At 40.3% G+C, this 18,794-nt stretch overlaps 1 protein-coding gene across 25 annotated transcripts in view; it reads left to right on the top strand.

Moving 5' to 3' along the window:
• Nucleotides 1-18,794, top strand: part of MAGI1 (membrane associated guanylate kinase, WW and PDZ domain containing 1) — a 683,941-nt gene that overhangs the window by 601,163 nt on the left and 63,984 nt on the right. For all 25 annotated transcript variants that reach the window (XM_058288880.2, XM_058288885.2, XM_058288884.2 and 22 more), the window contains 4 exons: nucleotides 1,631-1,740; nucleotides 3,746-3,838; nucleotides 9,379-9,561; nucleotides 10,181-10,801. In XM_058288880.2, the coding sequence (XP_058144863.1) occupies nucleotides 1,631-1,740; nucleotides 3,746-3,838; nucleotides 9,379-9,561; nucleotides 10,181-10,801 (1,007 nt within the window). The remainder of the gene's footprint in view (nucleotides 1-1,630; nucleotides 1,741-3,745; nucleotides 3,839-9,378; nucleotides 9,562-10,180; nucleotides 10,802-18,794) is intronic.

Genomic DNA, 18,794 nt, shown 5'->3' with positions numbered 1-18,794 from the left:
TGAAGATAACTGACATGCTTTCTCTCCCTCATGCTGCTGGCAAGGAAAAGTCATTTGTGTAAACCCTGGTGATGTGAACATATGAGGTGAAAATGCCACCCCATAAAGTGCTCGGCATCTTATCGTAAAAAAAATTATGAGTTCAATATAACATGGGTTCTTGGCCAATACTAACATTGCCTTCTTTTTACCTGACAAGGATTGATCATCTGGGGCACCAGAGAGGCAAGCTCAGTTGTTTCTCTGGCCCCGTAAAATAAATTTCCATATATGTCCTGCAGATGAACTTTTCCAAGGTGTCCAGTGGAGTTTCTGCCCATTTGGGGCTCATTTTGACTTATCCCTCAAATAGTTTGCACACTGAGAGAGAAAAGGAATAGTTGATGAAAGCATTGATGTGTGACGAGGCAAGTAAGGAGCCAGCCATTCTCACTCTACAATTCTCCCAGAATCTTTTCGGATTCACATACCCATGAATGTTAGATTATTTCGTAGAGTTAAATTATATACAAGAAAATTGGGAGGGGGGGGGCGGGGGATGTAGGAGTAGAACAGTAAGTCAATCCACCTATTCTACAAGTCTGCCTTAATCCTTTCATGGGGCTTTAAAAATTTCATAATAATTGCATAGTAGATAAGTTCCCAAATAGCTAGTGAAGTATAATTTTGATTTAAAATCAAATTATTAAATATGAATATGTATAGATTTTTGTGTATGTTTGTTTGCAAAATATGTGTACACACCTGCATATACTTATATTCATTCATACACACATGGACACCCACTAAATAAAGCCATGGTAAAAAAAATACTTATATGTGTATGTATTCATGCATGTGTATGTGTTTGTATTTTTTGCAATGGCCTTAGTTTTGGGAACATCTGAAATTGCCTGGGTATCTGTCACTTTAAACACATCACATCTGCTTAGGTTAGCTTTCTTTGGAGTCCTCTGCCTAAGGCCTATATGTGCAACTCTGCCTCTGTGTCTACTGAGCAGAAGAGCTGCCAGATTTCAGTGGAGTCCTTCTTTTGACTTAATTGTTTGGGTGAATGCTTATGCCTCTGTGAAACTGTCAGTGAGTTATATAATCCCGTATGGTACAGACAATGCCACATCTCTGCCTTAATCTCATTTTTCAACAATTCCGTAATCTACTTCTCATTGAATTAAAGCAACTTCCACTGTCAGGTAATATCTTGGACATTTTGGGAGAATCAGTATTCAAATCCTGGGATTTGAAACCATACAGACCTGAGCTTGCATGCCTGTTTTACCACTTACTAGCTATGTTATGTTAGGTGAGTTATCCACCTTACTGCTCAGAAATTTACTTTCCTTACCCATGAAATATGAATAAAAAGGGAGCCTACATCATGGTATTTATTGAGGATTTTAGGCTATAATGCATGTAACACAGGTAGCAGCACAGTACCTGGGATGGTAAGCAGTCGGCATATAGTAGCTGTTAATTTTTATTTCCTCCCTAACTGTGGGTTTAGACCCAAGATGGTAACCATCTCAGAACACCTGCTTTGTTTGGTTCTGCTCAAGGGACTAAGCTCGGCTGGCAGTCTGCTTGTGGCATGAAATGTTTCCTCACTGAATTCTGTTTGCCTTCCTCCCAGCCACATCAACAGGAAGACACAGTATGAGAACCCAGTTCTGGAAGCCAAACGCAAGAAGCAGATGGAGCAGCAGCAGCAGCAACAGCAGCCGCCGCAGCCGCCGCCAGAAGGTTGGCTTCCCCTGCAGCTTCTCTGGAGCTGTGGGCCGGCCGAGGAGCCCCAGGCAAAGCCTGGGCACTGACACCCCCATGTGGTCAGAACTGGCCTCGATGGTCAAGTGGCTCTTCTGATGGGCTCCAAGATGGAGGGCCCAAGTGGGACCTGCAGGGAGGAATACAGAGCTTCTGCTAGGGCCCTCCAGAAACCCAGAGCTGCTCACGCGGGGGATGCCAGTTCCAAGGCACCCACAGCTCCACTGTAATTAGAAAGGAGCTTCTGTCCCTATCACTAGATTGGAGGACTTTCTGAAGGTGAAAGAATCTTTATGCCCCAGCAGCATTTGCCCAGCTACTGGTCTCTACATTCCAACCAACTTTAGTACTTTTTAAGCCTAATTACTGGGCATGAAACAAAATTATTTTTAAATTTAGAAGCATTAGGTACTTGTAAGTACTTTGTAAAAATTACAAATTAATTCCTTCATGTGCTTCATTAAAAAAAAAGATCAGCCGTGTAAATGTTAAATTTTCCCCTGCTCACTTCAGTCCCATTCTCAGTGATAAACACCAATTAGAAATTATCTAGGGTTATTCAAATATGCATATTTCAACAAAAACTATATCATATATATACTCTATCATATATGTATCATATATATACTCTCTATATATTATGATCTCTCTATATATATCATACTAATATGTATTAGTTTTGTGACCTTTTCTCTCTCGAATTTGTTTCATGTATGGCTTTTAATGTTTGTAGATTTACCTCGTAATTTTTAATGGCTGCATCATTTTCTACTTTATGAATGTCTCACTTTATTTAGCCATCCATTTATTAATAGATGCTTAGTTTCTTCCCAGTTTTGCATTGTAAACTTTTAGAATATAGGCATATTACCAAAGGAAAGAGGTGTAATATATATTATAGTTTTGGATTATTAAATAAAGACCTCAGACCAGGGTTATTAAACATCTTCTGTAAAGGGCCAGATTGTAAATATTACAGGTTTCGCAGGCTATCAGGTCTCTGTCACAACTGCTCAGCTTAGTAGCATCTTACCGTGAAAGCAACCAGAAACAGTATGCAGGTGAATGAGCACAACTATGTTCCAATAAAACTTTTTATGGAGATTGAAATTTGAACTTCGTTTAATTTCCACACTCCACAAAAATGTTACTCTTTTTTTTTTTTCTACCATTAAAAAAATGTGAAAACCATTCTTGGCTCACAGCTATAAAAAACAGGCAGTGTGATGGATTTGGCCCATAGGCCATAGTTCACCAAGGACCACCATAGACTCTTTTTGAATGTTCATGTATACACTTGTGTATGTATTTGCCCAATAGTTGGAAAAGTTTTACTCTCTACTTCCATTTCTTTTCTACTTAAAAAAAAAAACTTCTGTTTTTCCTGAACTGGTGAGACTTGGTTATATCAGAAAGTACAGTTTGGGGAATGGCAGTGTACAAGAGCACATTGTTAGCCAAGATGGAAGGTGACTCGAGTATACTCATCTGGAGGGTTGCTCTGTGAGTTATGCCTGGGCCTCTGGTGTGGATAAGGCTACAGTTAGGACCCAGGAGTGCTGGTAATGGGTCCCACATGATAGCACCTCAGCAATCCACCTTCACTATCTAAGATAAGCAGGTAGCAGCAGCCCAGTCCATCTCAGTTGGTCCAGAGAAGTTTCTCCCTTACAGGGCTGACTTTAGGTAACTTTTTATCTTTCTGGATATTTCTTAACTTGGTCTCACTTTGGACTCTCTAGCCAGAGAGAACTGTAGTTTTCCTTGGTTATGTCTTTCCCCAAAGGTTTTGGAGCAGAGAGAGGACAGTGATCTTTCTATCCATAACATAAAGTGGGATTATATTCCAATTTCCTTTTACTCTAAGCTATTTGCCCCTTTGTTTTATTGGTTTTTGGGTCTTTTTATTAAGAAATAGTGATCTTGAGTAAGTCAACCAGGCATTTGAAGGAAACCGTTAAACTGTGTCTTCTCTTTCTTGTAGAATGGACAGAAGATCATGCATCCCTTGTGCCTCCTGTTATTCCAAACCGCCCCCCAAGCAACCCGGAGCCAGCCAGAGAAGCTCCACTTCAGGGTAAAGTGTTTTTATAATTGCATCATGGTTTCGGCTCAAAAATCTAAATTTATTTTCAAGATACTTTAAAGAGAAGAATCTTATAATTCACAAGTCATTCCTGTGATGGTAAAAACCATAATAATAAGAGAAATTCCAAATATATTGTTAATCAGACTTGTCCAAAAAAAACTAGAAACTCAGCATTAGGTATTTCAAGATTATAGTCAACATAATTGCTTTTGACTTAAGATTTTCCTATGAATGTAAATTACTTGGTAGTAGTATTTTTTAAAGTTCTCATCCTCTATTCTTGCCACAGTTTTGGCATGTATGCACATCTTAAGGTGTTTCAGTGCGTCTCACTTATTTACATTCATAAATAGTGTGAGTTCTCTAGAGAAGCTTGTTATTGAAAATAGGAAGCTCCAGAATCTTGCAACTTTCAGGTCTCATTATCGTAAATGATAAGAAAGGTTTTTTGGTTTTGTTTCATTTTTTTCTTTTAAATAAGAAAAGTAATGCTAGCATCAAATAGGTAAGAATCAGTCAATGTTTGTGATACAGGACTATTGAAAAGACTGTAAAATTTTTCTCCTTTCTCTACATTTTAAAGACATAGAATTATATATAAAAAACATAAGTGGAATAACTCTTCTGTTTTTTATTCCTCTAATCTTTCATAAGAAAAATATTGTATCCCTGCTAGCTGTTATTATCATGAGATTAGTATTAATACTGATTTATGTAAAATAATTTCTTCTGACTTGGATACAACTTTTTTATGGTGATAATGGCTGAATAAAAATAGAAAATAGTAATTACGTACTAATTAGTATAACATGACTGTGGCCTCCCCAAGATTTTTTAAGTTAAAAAGTTCCCTCTGCAGCCTCCCCTCACCCTACTGTCCTGTCACTTATGGCAAGTTAGTTATACCAGCCTTCTCAGTTCCTGGAGCCAGTAAAATTGTGGACCATGCACGTGTTTTTCCCTCTCTCTGCAGTTCTTTTCCCCTCACTCCTTACTTTGCTAAGTCTACTCATTTCAAGTGTCAGCCTAAATTAGAGTGCTTTTTCCTTATCCCCTAGTCTTACCTAGACTGCCCTATCATACTCACTACTAGACCCCAAACTCCTCATCTATAGAAGTTTAACACTGTTTATAATTAGTGATTGTTTATGTGTTCACTTAGTTAACTGTAGTTTCCTCATCAGACTTTAGATCCTTTAGAGGCAGAAAACTTATGTATTTTTCACTGTGGCTAAAACAAACCATAATACCTTTATATCTAGTTTTGCTGCAGTTTTGTTGAGTAGAACAACATATATCCGGGCATGCAGGCATACTTGATAACCAGCCAGGCTTCCTTAAAGAATTTGCTTAGAAATTAAATACATTACAGCTTTAAAGGGTCATGCTCCAGGCACCAAATGCATGTTTAGTGCACAGATGAGATAAAGCTTCTTAAAGTATCTATCTGTATTAGGAACTTCATCTCTGATCCTTTCTTTTCTTTCTGTAGGATTTCCTTGTTTTGTTATTTTTGTTTTCCTTTTTTTTTTCTTTTTTTTCCTACCCCTCTTGGAACTGATAGTGGCGTGGGAAAATTCAGGCTTACTGAACTGTCCCTGATTCTTCTCACTTACTCCTACAATCCTGCTATGGAATTTCCATATCGTTTTTCATCATCCAGACATAATCTTTGGAATACCATTTGTATCCAAGCAGCCAGTTAAAGTTTACACCCTTTGACTCTAAGCTGCTGTTGTTAACATCACCTTGGACTTGGACCCCATTGGTTACAACTCATGGTTATCTGCCTGCTGGCTACGTGTGTCGATAGTACTGTCAAGAAAACAACTATATGGCTAACTTGGTTAGATGGTTTGGTATTTATTCTGCTAAGTTGACAGCTTTGCCAAACTCTCCCCTGATCAAGAGCATCTGAAAATCTCAGCAAGTGATGGTTTTTAAAGAGATGTGCTTGTGTGAAAACTCTTCCAGTTTCAAGCTTATGTTTAGAAAGATTTTTACAGCTTCCCAGAATCTATTCCACTACCATCACCCTCAAAATAATATTATTAATAATAAAATTAATAATAATAAGTTTATTGAGCTCTTATGTGCCTCGCTAAGCACTTTACCTGTCATGATTATTCCTCACAAATATCTTATGTGGTAGGGATCATTACCTCTGTTCTACACACAAGGTTTAGTGATGGTCAGTGACTTGCCCAAGGCCACATAGTCAGTGAGTGATAGAACCCCGATTTGAACTCCACTTGTCATTAGGAATAGTTTAACTCCTGGCTAAAACCTCTTTATGTTTTTTGGTTGGCTTGTTAAGCCCTTCCTTCCTCCTTCTCTCTTATTCTCTCATTCTCTCTTTTCTTGTCTTTCTTTCCTTTCTCTTTCCCTTTCTCTTTCATTCTTCCTGTCTTCTTTCATGGGATACCTCATGGCATAGTCTGTGACATGTAATATGGAAGCTACTGGCCATCTGTGGCAATTTAAATTAAAAAAAAATTCAATGCTTCAGTTTCACCAACTACATGTGGACTGTATGGCCACGTGCAACTGGGGACCTTCCCATCGTCACAGGAAGTGCTATTGGACAGCACTGGTTTAGGGTATGCAAGCACTAGTGCCAAGGAATGGTCCTGGCCCAGTGGGGAAACAAACACTTGAGGCCTTGAATAGGAATAAGTAGAGTTGGGGGCCAAGACACAAAAGATCCTTATTCTGTGTGTCTAGGGTAAGCATCAAAAAAGTAGCTAGGTACTTCATATAGTCAACCAGATCTTAAAACTGGAGACTAGTCAGTGGAGGTTAGCATCTCTTAAACAAAAAACCATGCACCACTAGGTTGCAGCAGAGAACTCCAAATTCTGCTTGGGGAGAGACAAGCATTTCTTTCAAAAAACTGTATTAGCTTATGACCCACCTATACCTGAAAAGTAATAAAATATACATAAATGTGAAAAACTCTGGTCTTCCCTCCTTAGTTAAGCATTGGAAAAGAAACCACTGGTATAATTTCAGAGCTCTGCTCGTGTCTATTAAGTGGAAAACATGCTAAGCACAAAATATGCTAATGGAGTAAAACCCATTCAGATAAATTGCCAGGCACATTTTCTCATTTTCTAACCCCACCTCTAATAAAGGTAAAAGGCTTATTAACCAGCCAATCATTTATTTTCAGTCTTCTTGAAGACATGTTAAATTTCATTTCTTTGTACGTTTGTTCATTCACTCATTCAAGAAAAATTTTTTGGAGCACCTAAAGTGTACCTGGCAATATTTTAGGAACCAGATATGCAGAGGAAACTCCCCGGTCTCGTGAAGCTCACATTCCTGAATGTGTATATGCGTGCAATAGCATGTCCCTCGGGCCCAGGGGCAGGGGCCAGGCAGACAAAAACAAACCAAGAAGTAAGATTTATATATGGTGCTCTAGAGTGAGGAGCACTAAGGAGAAAGATAAAGCAGGACATGGGTATTGGGAATGTTGGAAGAGGCACTACAGGTTTTAATAAGGTGGTAAGAGAAGGTCATCAAGGGAGGTCTCACTGAGATGGTGACGGCCACTTCCATCTCTGCATAACTGAGATGCATTGCCCTCCTTGAGCTACCTGGTGCCTCTCCCTCAAGGATGTAGGCCAGTCATGCCCCCCACTCACCCAAGGTAAAATTTATCTCACCTGCCCTTGATTTAACATCTCCTAATTGCCTCACCTGGTCTTCTGCAAGCCCCACTGCAGTTGACATCTCCTCCCTGTGCTGCTTCCTAAGTCTTGCCTTTCTGGAGCCACACTGATGGGGCTGTAGTTTGTCAAGTTTCCAACCAGCCTCAGGACTATACTAGGCTAGTGAGCAGACCTACAGCTCTAAGCAACTTTAAATTAAAGGAGCCTTTTTAAGAGCCAGAAACCTTTAAAATATACAATTAAAACTTGTATGTTTGCCCAGAGACCTTCTAAGGCCTTTTAGATAAAGCTCACCAAAAATAGCTCTCCTTCCTGGGTGCCAGGCTCATAGTGCAGGGGTACATGGGAACTTTTCCTCCTTTTTTTTTGTTTTCTTCTTGATAACATTTTTGATAGGAAAGAAACTGGATGCATGGGGAAACTGTGGCAAGGGCAGGAAACAGCAAGTAAAATTAGGAGGGATGAAAGCTAGTGTCTGAACATGAAATTATTCCTGAGATAACCAGAGAAATTCCATTGAGTTTGTAAATTACAGAGAAATGTTCAAATGACAAAACTCAAAATTTTTTGGTTTGTGACCAAAACGCTGATTGAATATATCCAGAAAACTAAACAAAACCTAAAACCTTAGGTAGGATGGTCTGGAAGTTATTTAGCAATTTGTTAATTTATTTGAAATAATACTGCTGAATTTGAAACTGTTTGACTCCTCTTTTTTTTTTTAAGGTTTATTTATTTATTCCCTTCCCCTTTTTGTTTACACTTCCTGTCTGCTCTGTGTCCATTTGCTGTGTGCTCCCTGTGTCTGCTGATCTTCTTTTAGGAGACACTGGGAACTGAACCTGGGACCTCCCATGTGAGAGAGAGGCCCTCAATCACTTGAGCCACCTCCGCTCCCTGCTTTATTGTGTTTCTCATTACAGTTCCTCTTTTGTGTCTCCTTGTTGTGTCATCTTGTGTCAGCTTGTCGTGCCAGCCCATTGCGCCATCTTGCTGTCTTGCTCATCTTCTCCAGGAGGCACCAGGAACCGAACCCAGAACCTCCCATGTGGTAGGCGGGAGCTCAATCTTTTGAGCTACATCCGCTTCCCACTGTTTACTCTTGTTAGTAACTATTTCATTTGTTTTGTTTCTATTTTAAAATATACTGAACCACGGGTCCTAAGCTGTTTTTAAAACCATGAGTTTTAGCAGTGGACATACCTGGACTATCTCATAAATTATTAAAAGGAGTATGTTAATAGTAAAATCAGTTGAATCCAGAATTCAATTCAAAGTGAATTTAAATTTCCTTTAATCTTGGAAATAGTGATTCTACATTTTTATCAGATTATTCTTTGTGACCATACTATATTGCCTGTTATTTCTCTGCATCTTCAGAATGAGGTTTCTGTTTGATTGAACATTAAAGTTTTTGCTCTATTGGTTACACAAGTGGTAGTGAAGCCCAAGGCAGCATATCAGAAGCCAAGTTGTGAAATATAAAACGAACCAAACCCAAGACCCATTCCATTTGCTGGGAAGACACCCTTACGAGTTCAGTCACTGTCAGGCTGCATGAACTGAAACCAAGGAAGTTTGTCAGATGGTTGCTATCTATGTCATCCTTCTTTTATGTCTTCTATTGGACCTTCAGGCCAACATGCTCTATATACTGTATCTGCTTCCTTCACTACAGGGGCCTAGGAGCACCCTTATTACTGAAATTAACAGAGTTGCTTTTTAAGACAAATGTGTGCAAATGCCCCAGCATGTGAGCTTGGCGAGTTACTGTATTATGTACCATTATCTTTTTTCAATTCACTTTTCCACTCATGACGACATACCTTGTGTTTTCTTGTTTTAATCCAGGCAAACCCTTTTTTACACGAAACCCTTCTGAGTTGAAAGGCAAGTTCATTCACACAAAACTGCGGAAAAGCAGTCGTGGCTTTGGTTTCACGGTCGTTGGAGGGGACGAACCTGATGAGTTTCTACAGATCAAGAGCTTGGTCCTAGATGGGCCAGCTGCATTGGATGGCAAGATGGAAACAGGTAGAGTGACCACATGGACTGTAGCATGTCCTGGGTGATGAGACGGCATCGTGATTTCACAGATTTATAAACATCCATTAAAAACACTGAGTGAATGGGGACCTCATATTTTTTTAATGTAATATTTTTTTTAAAAATGAATAAATTGAGTAGAATTTGAAAAAAATAAATCTAGGAGAAAAAAAAAAAAAAACATTGAGAATGAGCCAGATTCCTCCATTACATAAATTTTTCTCCTGCTATAGATTAAAACCTCTGAAGTCGTTTTAACTTTGGGAGACCAATAGGGTGCCATTGGGTATAGTAAAGTAGTAATTTACTAAAAATATAGATATATTTGAATAAATGAATTCTAAACGTGGATTTCTGCAGAAAGATTTTTTTAGAAGAAAGCCCTAGTGTTCTCTCAATGATTATATCTCATTATCAGAGAAAAACACTAGATGCTAAAAGAATGCCTTATTACAGCAGTTAAGTAATAGATCAGTTTCTTTGCACCCTACAGTACCACTTACAAACCTAGTTTCAGTTCTGCATCAAATGAGTGGAAAATTGTATGATAATATTTTTGTAACCGTTCTGGGTGGAGTTTCTGACCTCAAACTCTTACCTTTTACAGGGGATGTAATTGTCAGTGTCAATGACACCTGTGTTTTGGGACACACACATGCTCAAGTTGTGAAAATCTTCCAGTCCATTCCCATTGGTGCCAGCGTGGACCTTGAACTCTGCCGAGGTTATCCCTTGCCTTTTGACCCAGATGATCCCAATACAAGTTTGGTGACCTCAGTGGCCATTTTGGACAAAGAACCCATCATTGTGAATGGGCAAGAGACCTACGATTCACCAGCCAGCCACAGTAGTAAAACAGGAAAAATCAGTGGCCTGAAGGATGCCCGGCCCAGCAGCCCTGCTGATGTGGCTTCAAACGGTTCCCATGGTTACCCCAATGATACTGTTTCATTGGCTTCTTCCATAGCCACTCAGCCGGAACTCATAACCGTTCATATAGTCAAAGGGCCAATGGGCTTCGGTTTTACTATTGCAGACAGTCCTGGTGGTGGTGGCCAAAGAGTGAAACAGATTGTTGACAGTCCCAGGTGCCGTGGCCTGAAAGAAGGGGATCTCATAGTAGAAGTTAACAAGAAGAATGTGCAAGCTCTAACTCACAACCAAGTAGTGGATATGCTGATTGAATGTCCGAAAGGAAATGAAGTCACACTGTTGGTGCAACGAGGAGGTAAGTAGGTTTGTTTTATTCTTTGTTTTTTAACCCAAAATCCATTGTTCTTCAGATTGCAATTCGGGGATTTTCTTAGTCCACTCCTTAGATATTGTTTTTATTTGAACGTTTGGTGACAAATTCAAGATGTCTTCTGATTTCTCCAAATGCTAGCCTCTTTAGAATGAAGGATGTGGGTTTTACATTATGTTGACCCATGCAGCTAGAGTGATATTTGGGAATGTAGATGAGATTGTGCCTTTTTAAAACTTCAAAGGTTGTAAGACTTTTAACTTTGAAGTTTCCTGAATCTGACCTGCACGACCTGTACAATACACTCCAGCCACTACTCCAACCTCGTCTCACAATCTTCTCCCCCTCTTTATTTTGCTCTAGCCACACTGGACTCTTTGCTGTCCCTTCAGCTTGCCAAGGCTTCCCTGTCTCAGGGCCTTTGCACCTCCTTGTCCTTCCACCTGAGTGCTCATTTCCCAACTCTTCTCTCAGCTGGCTCAGTTTCACTCATGTCTCCCCTAAGAGAGGGCTGCTCTGATCACTTTATCTAAAGTAGGCCCCCCAACAGCTCCATTTAATCTCTTACCCCATTTCTTTATAGCCTTTGCCACCATCATTGTTATCACAAGACATTGTATTGTATATTCATATATTTCCTTCTTTATCTCTCTCTCTTCTCAACCCTTCTTGAGGCAGAATTATGAAAGTCATTGTACAGATTTTATTTTTAACAAGTTATTTCTACCAATCAAATTTTGAAGTCTCTTCTTGCACAGATTGCTTGGCTCTACAGTTAATCACTTGTTAAATAGGGACTGAGCTGTAGTAGGAAGCGAACTGAGAATGAGAATGGGGATGACGGTGATACCTGGCGCTTACAGACAAGTCAGCAGTGTTCAAAGCACTTTACACCTGCACACCCTCCTCTCTCATCTTTACCCCTTCCCTTTAAGGTAGGAAGGCCCCAGCCCACAGTGAGCCTGTGAAGCCCACTCTCTCTGCCAGGTGCTCTGCCCTACTTAACTCTGGAGAACTCTGGGTTTTGTATAATTGCTGATTTCTATGGCCAACAGCTTGGAAAGTTTTAAATAGTTCTTGGTACATCAAGAGCATCTCTGACTCAGCCACTGCTCATTTGACAGCCACAAACCACTCAGCCTTCCCAGCTCTTTTTTTTCGTCTTCATTTCTATTATCAACATGTTGAGTTTTTCTATTCCATTAAATTATGTTTTAAGAGGACCAAAAAATAAAGTATCATTACCGTCTTCCTTACAACATTTACTGGAACCATGATGAATTTGCCCAAAGTAGCAAACAACAGGTTATAGAAACCTACTCTTTGATTTTAAATAAGTTTGCATGCTCTTTTCTTAATTCCTAAGGCCTTCTTTTTGTTAATATTACTACATTTGATAACATTAAATCAATATGTAAAGATCCAGGATATATTGCAACATTAGTCAATATCAACATAGTTTATTCCAGACCCTGAGTAATTTAAAATCACTCTAACATCAGCAGTCTTTAAAATACACCATATATGCCTGTGTTTGATTTATGTATAAGATGGAAAGTTTGTACATGTGCACTTTGCAAGCTAATCTTTCTCAAAAGCATGTAAATATATTTGTTTCTGCCTTGCATTCATTATTTGAACTGGGGCTGACATTTAATTATCCCTCCTATATGATGGGGGTATAATGAGAAGGTTTGATGAAGAAACGAAGACAGTAGCTAAGTCAAATGAGAAAGTAAATGGCCACTTCACTGATTCTTTTTAATGAATCTCATTTCTGTCATAACTCCTAGTAAGCAGATTGATAAACTCATTAAACCCACACCAGCCATGAGTCTCAGGCATTCAGACCTCAAGAATGAGGCTGTCTGTGTTTTAAAGAACAGGCCTTTTAAACAAGAGGCAACATTTGTAGCATCAGTTTTAATTCTTAATATCCCAGACTCCCTCTTTAAAAAAAAGAGGGAAGCGGACTTGGCCCAGTGGTTAGGGCGTCCGTCTACCACACGGGAGGTCCACGGTTCAAACCCCGGTCCTCCTTGACCCGTGTGGAGCTGGCCCAGGCGCAGAGCTGATGCGCGCAAGGAGTGCCCTGCCACGCAGGGTGTCCCCCCCGTAGGGGAGCCCCACGCGCAAGGAGTGCACCCATAAGGAGAGCCGCCCAGCGCGAAAGAAAGTGCAGCCTGCCCAGGAATGGCGCCGCCCACACTTCCCGCACCGCTGACAACAACAGAAGAGGACAAAGAAACAAGACGCAGCAAATAGACACAGAGAACAGACAACCAGGGGAGGGGGGAATTAAATAAATAAATAAATCTTTAAAAAAAAAAAATCCCAGACTCATTTTGACATTTGTACTTGTCAAGATGAGGTATATTTCATCTTGTGTATTTTTAGTTGCTCTCTCTTTTCTTTTCCCGTCTGGAAACCAAGTAGAGGTTGAAATAGCGTTTGCAAATTTCAGGGGGCAGAACAGTTCCTGGGTCAGGTTTGGAGCTGGGTGAGCCAGTACCCATGCAGCTGGGCCCCTCGCAGGTTTGTTTCCAGGCCTGCTCTGTCTCCCTGCCTTGCTGCCAGCTGGCCCATCACTCCTGGTTCCTAAGGGGCAGCCTGCCTCCGGAGCCTGGCTGGCTGGCGGTGTAGCCACTGAGGGTTTTCACGGTTTATCCTTGCCTCCTTCTCCCTCTGCTGTCCAGTCAGGAGAGTGCTTTTTATTTTATTTGTAGCATGGCATTTGCATTTGTAAGGCTTCTCCCTTGACAGTGATGTGAGTCAAAAGACTTCATTGAGGTATTTGAAAAAAATCACTCTTCAAAGCCATTATATAATAGGTTTTTTAAAAAAATTTGCAGAAGGTATGTAACTTACATAAAGATCTTTCCTTTTAAAGAAAGGTATTATGTTACATGTAATATAATCACCTGTACCCCCTAATGTAAAATATTTTGAATATTCTGCTAATCCACACCTACGAGTAAATGTGGCACTCTTTATGATGTGAGTTTGTGTCTAGTCAGAATACTGTTTCAAGAAATTTGATAGCACTGTGAAGGTGGAGAATAGATGTTTTCCTTTCGTAACAAAAAGAGAGCTGACTCTGTAGGTGTCAGTAGCTGGCCTATAGTTCAAAATCTACCTTTCAGTTGATATGTAGCTTTGAGCTTGTTTTTACTACTTCTGCCTTGAGGTTGGGTTCTTTATCAAAATTATGAATGTTTTGAATTATATAATCTATAGGCCTCCTTTTATGCAAATAAATTAATAAATAACCTCACTATAATACAGAGGAAAGACCTCAAGATTTTGGAGCCAGACTGATGTAAGTTTGACTCTGTGACTTCTTCCTTTAATTGCTGTGTGACCTTCAGGTAGTCAGTTACCTTTTCTGAGCTTAGTTTATCCTCTGAAAACCATGGGAATAATAATGCTACCTTTCATGAGTGTGTGCATGTGTGTAAATGTCAGATAAGGTAACATTATGCTAGTTCCTTACATAGAAGTAGTCACACAATAAAAAAAGCAGGACTTTTAAATCCTGCCACACATCAGAAGCAACTTGGTGGGGGAGAGGGGGTATTTAAAAAACAACAACATGGTGCTCTACCACAGCCTGCAAAATCTCACTTTCAGCAGCTGGTGTATGGGCACCTGTATTTTCATCAGAAACTCCACTGGTGCTTCTGATGGAGAACCAGAGTTGCAACTACTGTCAGGCTCCTGCCCTGCAATACCTCTGGTTTGATTCTGTGGCTTTACATAACATGGGGGGAAAATTGGTTTGTACAGCTAAAACTCATTTTCAATTGGGAAAAATGTTCTCGTCAAAGTTTACTACGTAAGCAAAGACTTTCCAGTTTCGCTAAGGTCCACTTTAGCGCCCCTATTTTATATTTTTCTACCTCAGAGGAAGAAACTAGAAGGGAGGACTTGATTTTGGAGATGCTCATTTTGAGCAGTCTCCCGTGGCTTTTGCAGATCACTGCAGCAGTGTGAGAAGTGATGTTTTGCTTTCCACTTTGCACACACAGTGCACAGAATGCTTAGGATGTGTCACCACGTAATTTTAGAGTCTGATTATAAAATAGTGAAATGTAAGCGATCTTGGAGGGCAGGACTGTGTTCAACTTGCCCTCCTGTATCCCTGGCACCTCATGAGGAGCCCTTAATGTGATCAGCTCTTGGTAAATACGAGCTGAATAAATGAAACACAATCTGTAAATCACATTTGAAATTAATCATAAAGCTTTATAATCACACTTCCTAATTCTAGAAAGATGTTAAAGAAGTAAAAATCAGGTGAAAATAGTGGTGGTGGTGGTGATGATGGTAATGATAATGTTATGTTACTACTATCATTTATTGAGTAATTATGTGACAGGTATGATACCATGGCACCAAGCAATGCACATGTGCATGCACATGTATGCAAGTGGGATCCTCTCTGAGATGAAGGCAGTGATTATTGACTCTTATGCTAGCGGGGGGGGGAAATGAAAGAATTGTTCATGCTTTAGTTGTTGAAATGCCATAGCTAAATTTGGTTAGTACAGAGCAAAAGGAAAAATTCCAGTTTGTTTGGGAAAGTATGTGTAAAACTCCTCCACTAAACCATCAATAATTTAAAAATTTTAAAAATTAAAAACTAACACTTGCATAATGTACCAGGCATGCTTTTAACCATTTTATATTTTATATATATAATTCGTCAGAAGCCTCTGAGTCAAGTACAGTATTAGTTCAATTTTAAACAGGAGGAAACTGGGGCACAGAGAAGTTCAGCGATTAAATCAAAAGTGCACAGCTGGTTAGTGGCAAAGCCAGGATTTGAAACTAGGTATCCTGGCTCTAGAGACTACTCTTTGACCACTGTGCTACACAGCCTCTTGGCTTGTAGACGAGAAACTGCTCCAACGTCATAACCGTTCAGTGTATCTTACACATAAAGGGATGAATAAAGGCTTAAGTCCATGGGCAAATTGATGCTACTTAATTCTCATCAAAATACACTGGTGATATTTGGTTCATTTAATCGTCATCGATCCAGCCAGGAAAAGCAATATCTAATCTCATCATCTAAGCACATAATTAGCAGTAGCTGCTCTCTGTATTTCTTTTTTTTTCCCTCCTGAAATGATGCAAAACCATCATAATTAGAACCACAGTGAGCTGTGCGCAGGAGACTGAAACCCGGGTGATCGGGCGCCCCTCTTCTCTTTGCCCTCTGGTCTGAGACTGGAGAATGAGTTGCAAATTGCACCGCTTAAGTGTTTGACTGTCAGGAAGTCTCAGATTGAGCTCCAGGGCCCCCAGCAGAGGAACTGAGGTGGCTCAGCAGTGGTACCCTCCTAGCGATGGCACCCTCTGCATTCCCATCAGCAAACACTGTCAGGTCTACCTTCAAAGTCCACCCAGAATCAGACCGCGTGCCACGGCCCCTGCCATCCAGCACCGGGCCCCTGGACTCCCAGCGGCCACACAGCAGGTCTCCGCATCTGGCAGTCCGTTCTCCACCTGGTGGCTGAAGGGATTTAACGTAATGTGGATCCAGTCAGTCCTCATTTCACCGTGGCTTCCCTTCGTTCAGAGTGAACTCTGAGTCCTGCGTTGGCTGGGGTATGAGCTTCTCCCTGTCTGCATTTTTCCTCAGAAAGCCACACGGCGCTCTCTCACTCCCTTCAGTCAGGCCTGTGCTGGAATGTCCTTTCATTGGTGAAGCCTCCTCCGACCGCTCTTAGGAAAGCAAATGGCCTCCCGGCCACTCCTGTCTCCTCCATTGCTCTGCCTCCTGGTAGCTGTACTTACTTGTGAGTACACAGCGCAGAGACATGGGCTCACTTCCTCTTCATCCCCTTCCCCTAAAACTGCCTGGCACCTTGTAGGTGTTCAAATATCCTAGATGCTGGATGGCAGACCCGTGGTTTTCATAGCACTGGTTCTCCAGGAAACTTTCTGAGTGAGCATTACCATCTGGCTGAGGAAACAGAGGCAGTAGGAGATTGGTCCAAAGTCAAACAGCAGAGAAGTGGCAGAGCCTGAAACCTGAGCCCGGGGTTCTACCTGTGGAGTCTGAGCTCTGTCCCAGGCCTCTCTCAGCATCAAGTGTGTGCACAGGTGAGCCTGTCCGTCAGCCAGGACACAGGAGAATCGTGTCAGTGCATCCAGCATGTTCTCCAATGTCCAGGCAGTAGCCACTAGCCTAATGGGGCTGTTTAAATTTAAATTAACTCAAATAAAATTCCAAATTCAGTTCCTTAGTCCCATTGAGCACATTTCAGGGTATAATAGCCACATGTGGCGAGTGGCCACCATACTCGACAGCACAGACACAGAACATTTCTGTCATCAGGAAAAGTGCTGTTAGGCAGTGCTGCTGTAGAGATAGTGATCCTTTTCCCCTCAGAAATGAGAATTTAATACCCTTTATTTTAATCTTTTTATTTTTGACTAGAAGGAAAATAGGGAATTGAAGGCAACTTCACGGTTAATGGATTTCTTTTTACATTGATAATAATAGATCCTATTTACTAAATTCTTTCCATGTGTAGGCACTTCTGTAAGCTCTTTACATGTGTTCACTGCATGTTAAGGGTCACAAAGAATTGAAACTCAGAGAGCTTAAAAGACCTGTGAAGTATAAACCCTCAGGTTGGTCTGCTCTCTTATCCTGGGACAGTCTCATTATTTCAAAGGGGATTTCAGGATCGCCATCTGCCCGGGAAGCATCTCCTCCTTTACTCAGGGCTGATGCTGTTTTAGGAGCTGAATTTATGTTATTTCATTAGTGTCATGTGCTTTTAACCCAAGAGAGAAAGAAACCTTAAAAAAACACCAGAAAAGCTCAACGTAAATTACACAAAATATGTATAATTTGCTACTTGAACTATTGGTAACTTAGAATTTGGCAAAACTGTCTTTAACAGGAAAGATCCCGAAGTCTCCTTGATTCATTTCTCTCTCTCAAACTAATCGGCTTTGAACTTACAGTTCTTAGTTTGTCTAATAATTTTGGAAGTTGAGCCTTCTTGCCAGAGCCAGTGTGGTGCCCAGTATCTCCCTAGCTGTTAAAAGTTGTTCAAGTTAAAATTAGCAGACTTCCTAGCAACTTCCACGGTGCTAAATAGGATGGCGTTTGCTTTTGCTATTAAGGAGCCTTCTGGCCTTTATTACTAATGCAGTTCTAAGTTGCTATTTTGGTTTATTGCTTTCCTTTGAAATTATCAAGGGTTTTATTTGAGAATTCTGTATAACATGTTAGGTCATATTTATATTTGAGATGACTTACAGCAAGAGATGTGGTAAATATAAATATGTCTCTATTTTGGTTCTGTCTTTCATTATATAATGCATATGAATTATCCCTCACTTTCATCATCTTAAGGAACTCTGGTCTTTTTAAGGACTTTGGTCTTATAATTTTTAAGCCTAAGCAGGCTTCACTTATTTGTTCTAATATTTATATGCAGTTTTAGACTTGACTGGAGGACTTGAGTTTTATCCATTTGTTTAATTTGTAATTCAAAGTGGTTCTCCTACCTAAAACTTCTACTTTGTTTCTCTAAGCCAGTGTCTCATCCTTGGTGCATTAAGGTAGGCTTAATGCACCAAGTTACTTGCTTTTGTGCATTATTTATTGTGAATGTGTGTGTGATTTATAATTCTCATTTAGGAATAGTGATATCCCCTCCACCTTTCTGGAAGAGGACAGGTCTTCCAAATTAGAATTCTGGACATGTCTGGCAGGCTGCAAAGTTATCACCCTGTGCTTCCACCTACAGGACTGAACTTGAATATAAAGAAGATGTTCTGATTTCCTTTTTTTGTGAGCAAACACATTCATTAACATCCTATGCCTGGCATTGTCTAGGTACTGGAAATAAAGCAGAATCATCTGTAAACAAAGCAGACAAGGGCCCTGATCACCTGAAGCTTCTATTCTAAGGGGAGGGTAGAAAGAGCAGAAATAAACAGAAGAACACCA

The sequence above is a fragment of the Dasypus novemcinctus genome, chromosome 26, assembly GCF_030445035.2.
Source record: "Dasypus novemcinctus isolate mDasNov1 chromosome 26, mDasNov1.1.hap2, whole genome shotgun sequence".
Classification (NCBI taxonomy): Eukaryota; Metazoa; Chordata; class Mammalia; order Cingulata; family Dasypodidae; genus Dasypus; species Dasypus novemcinctus.
Note: the sequence above shows the minus strand (reverse complement) of the source record. Positions and strands in the feature narration are given on the sequence as shown.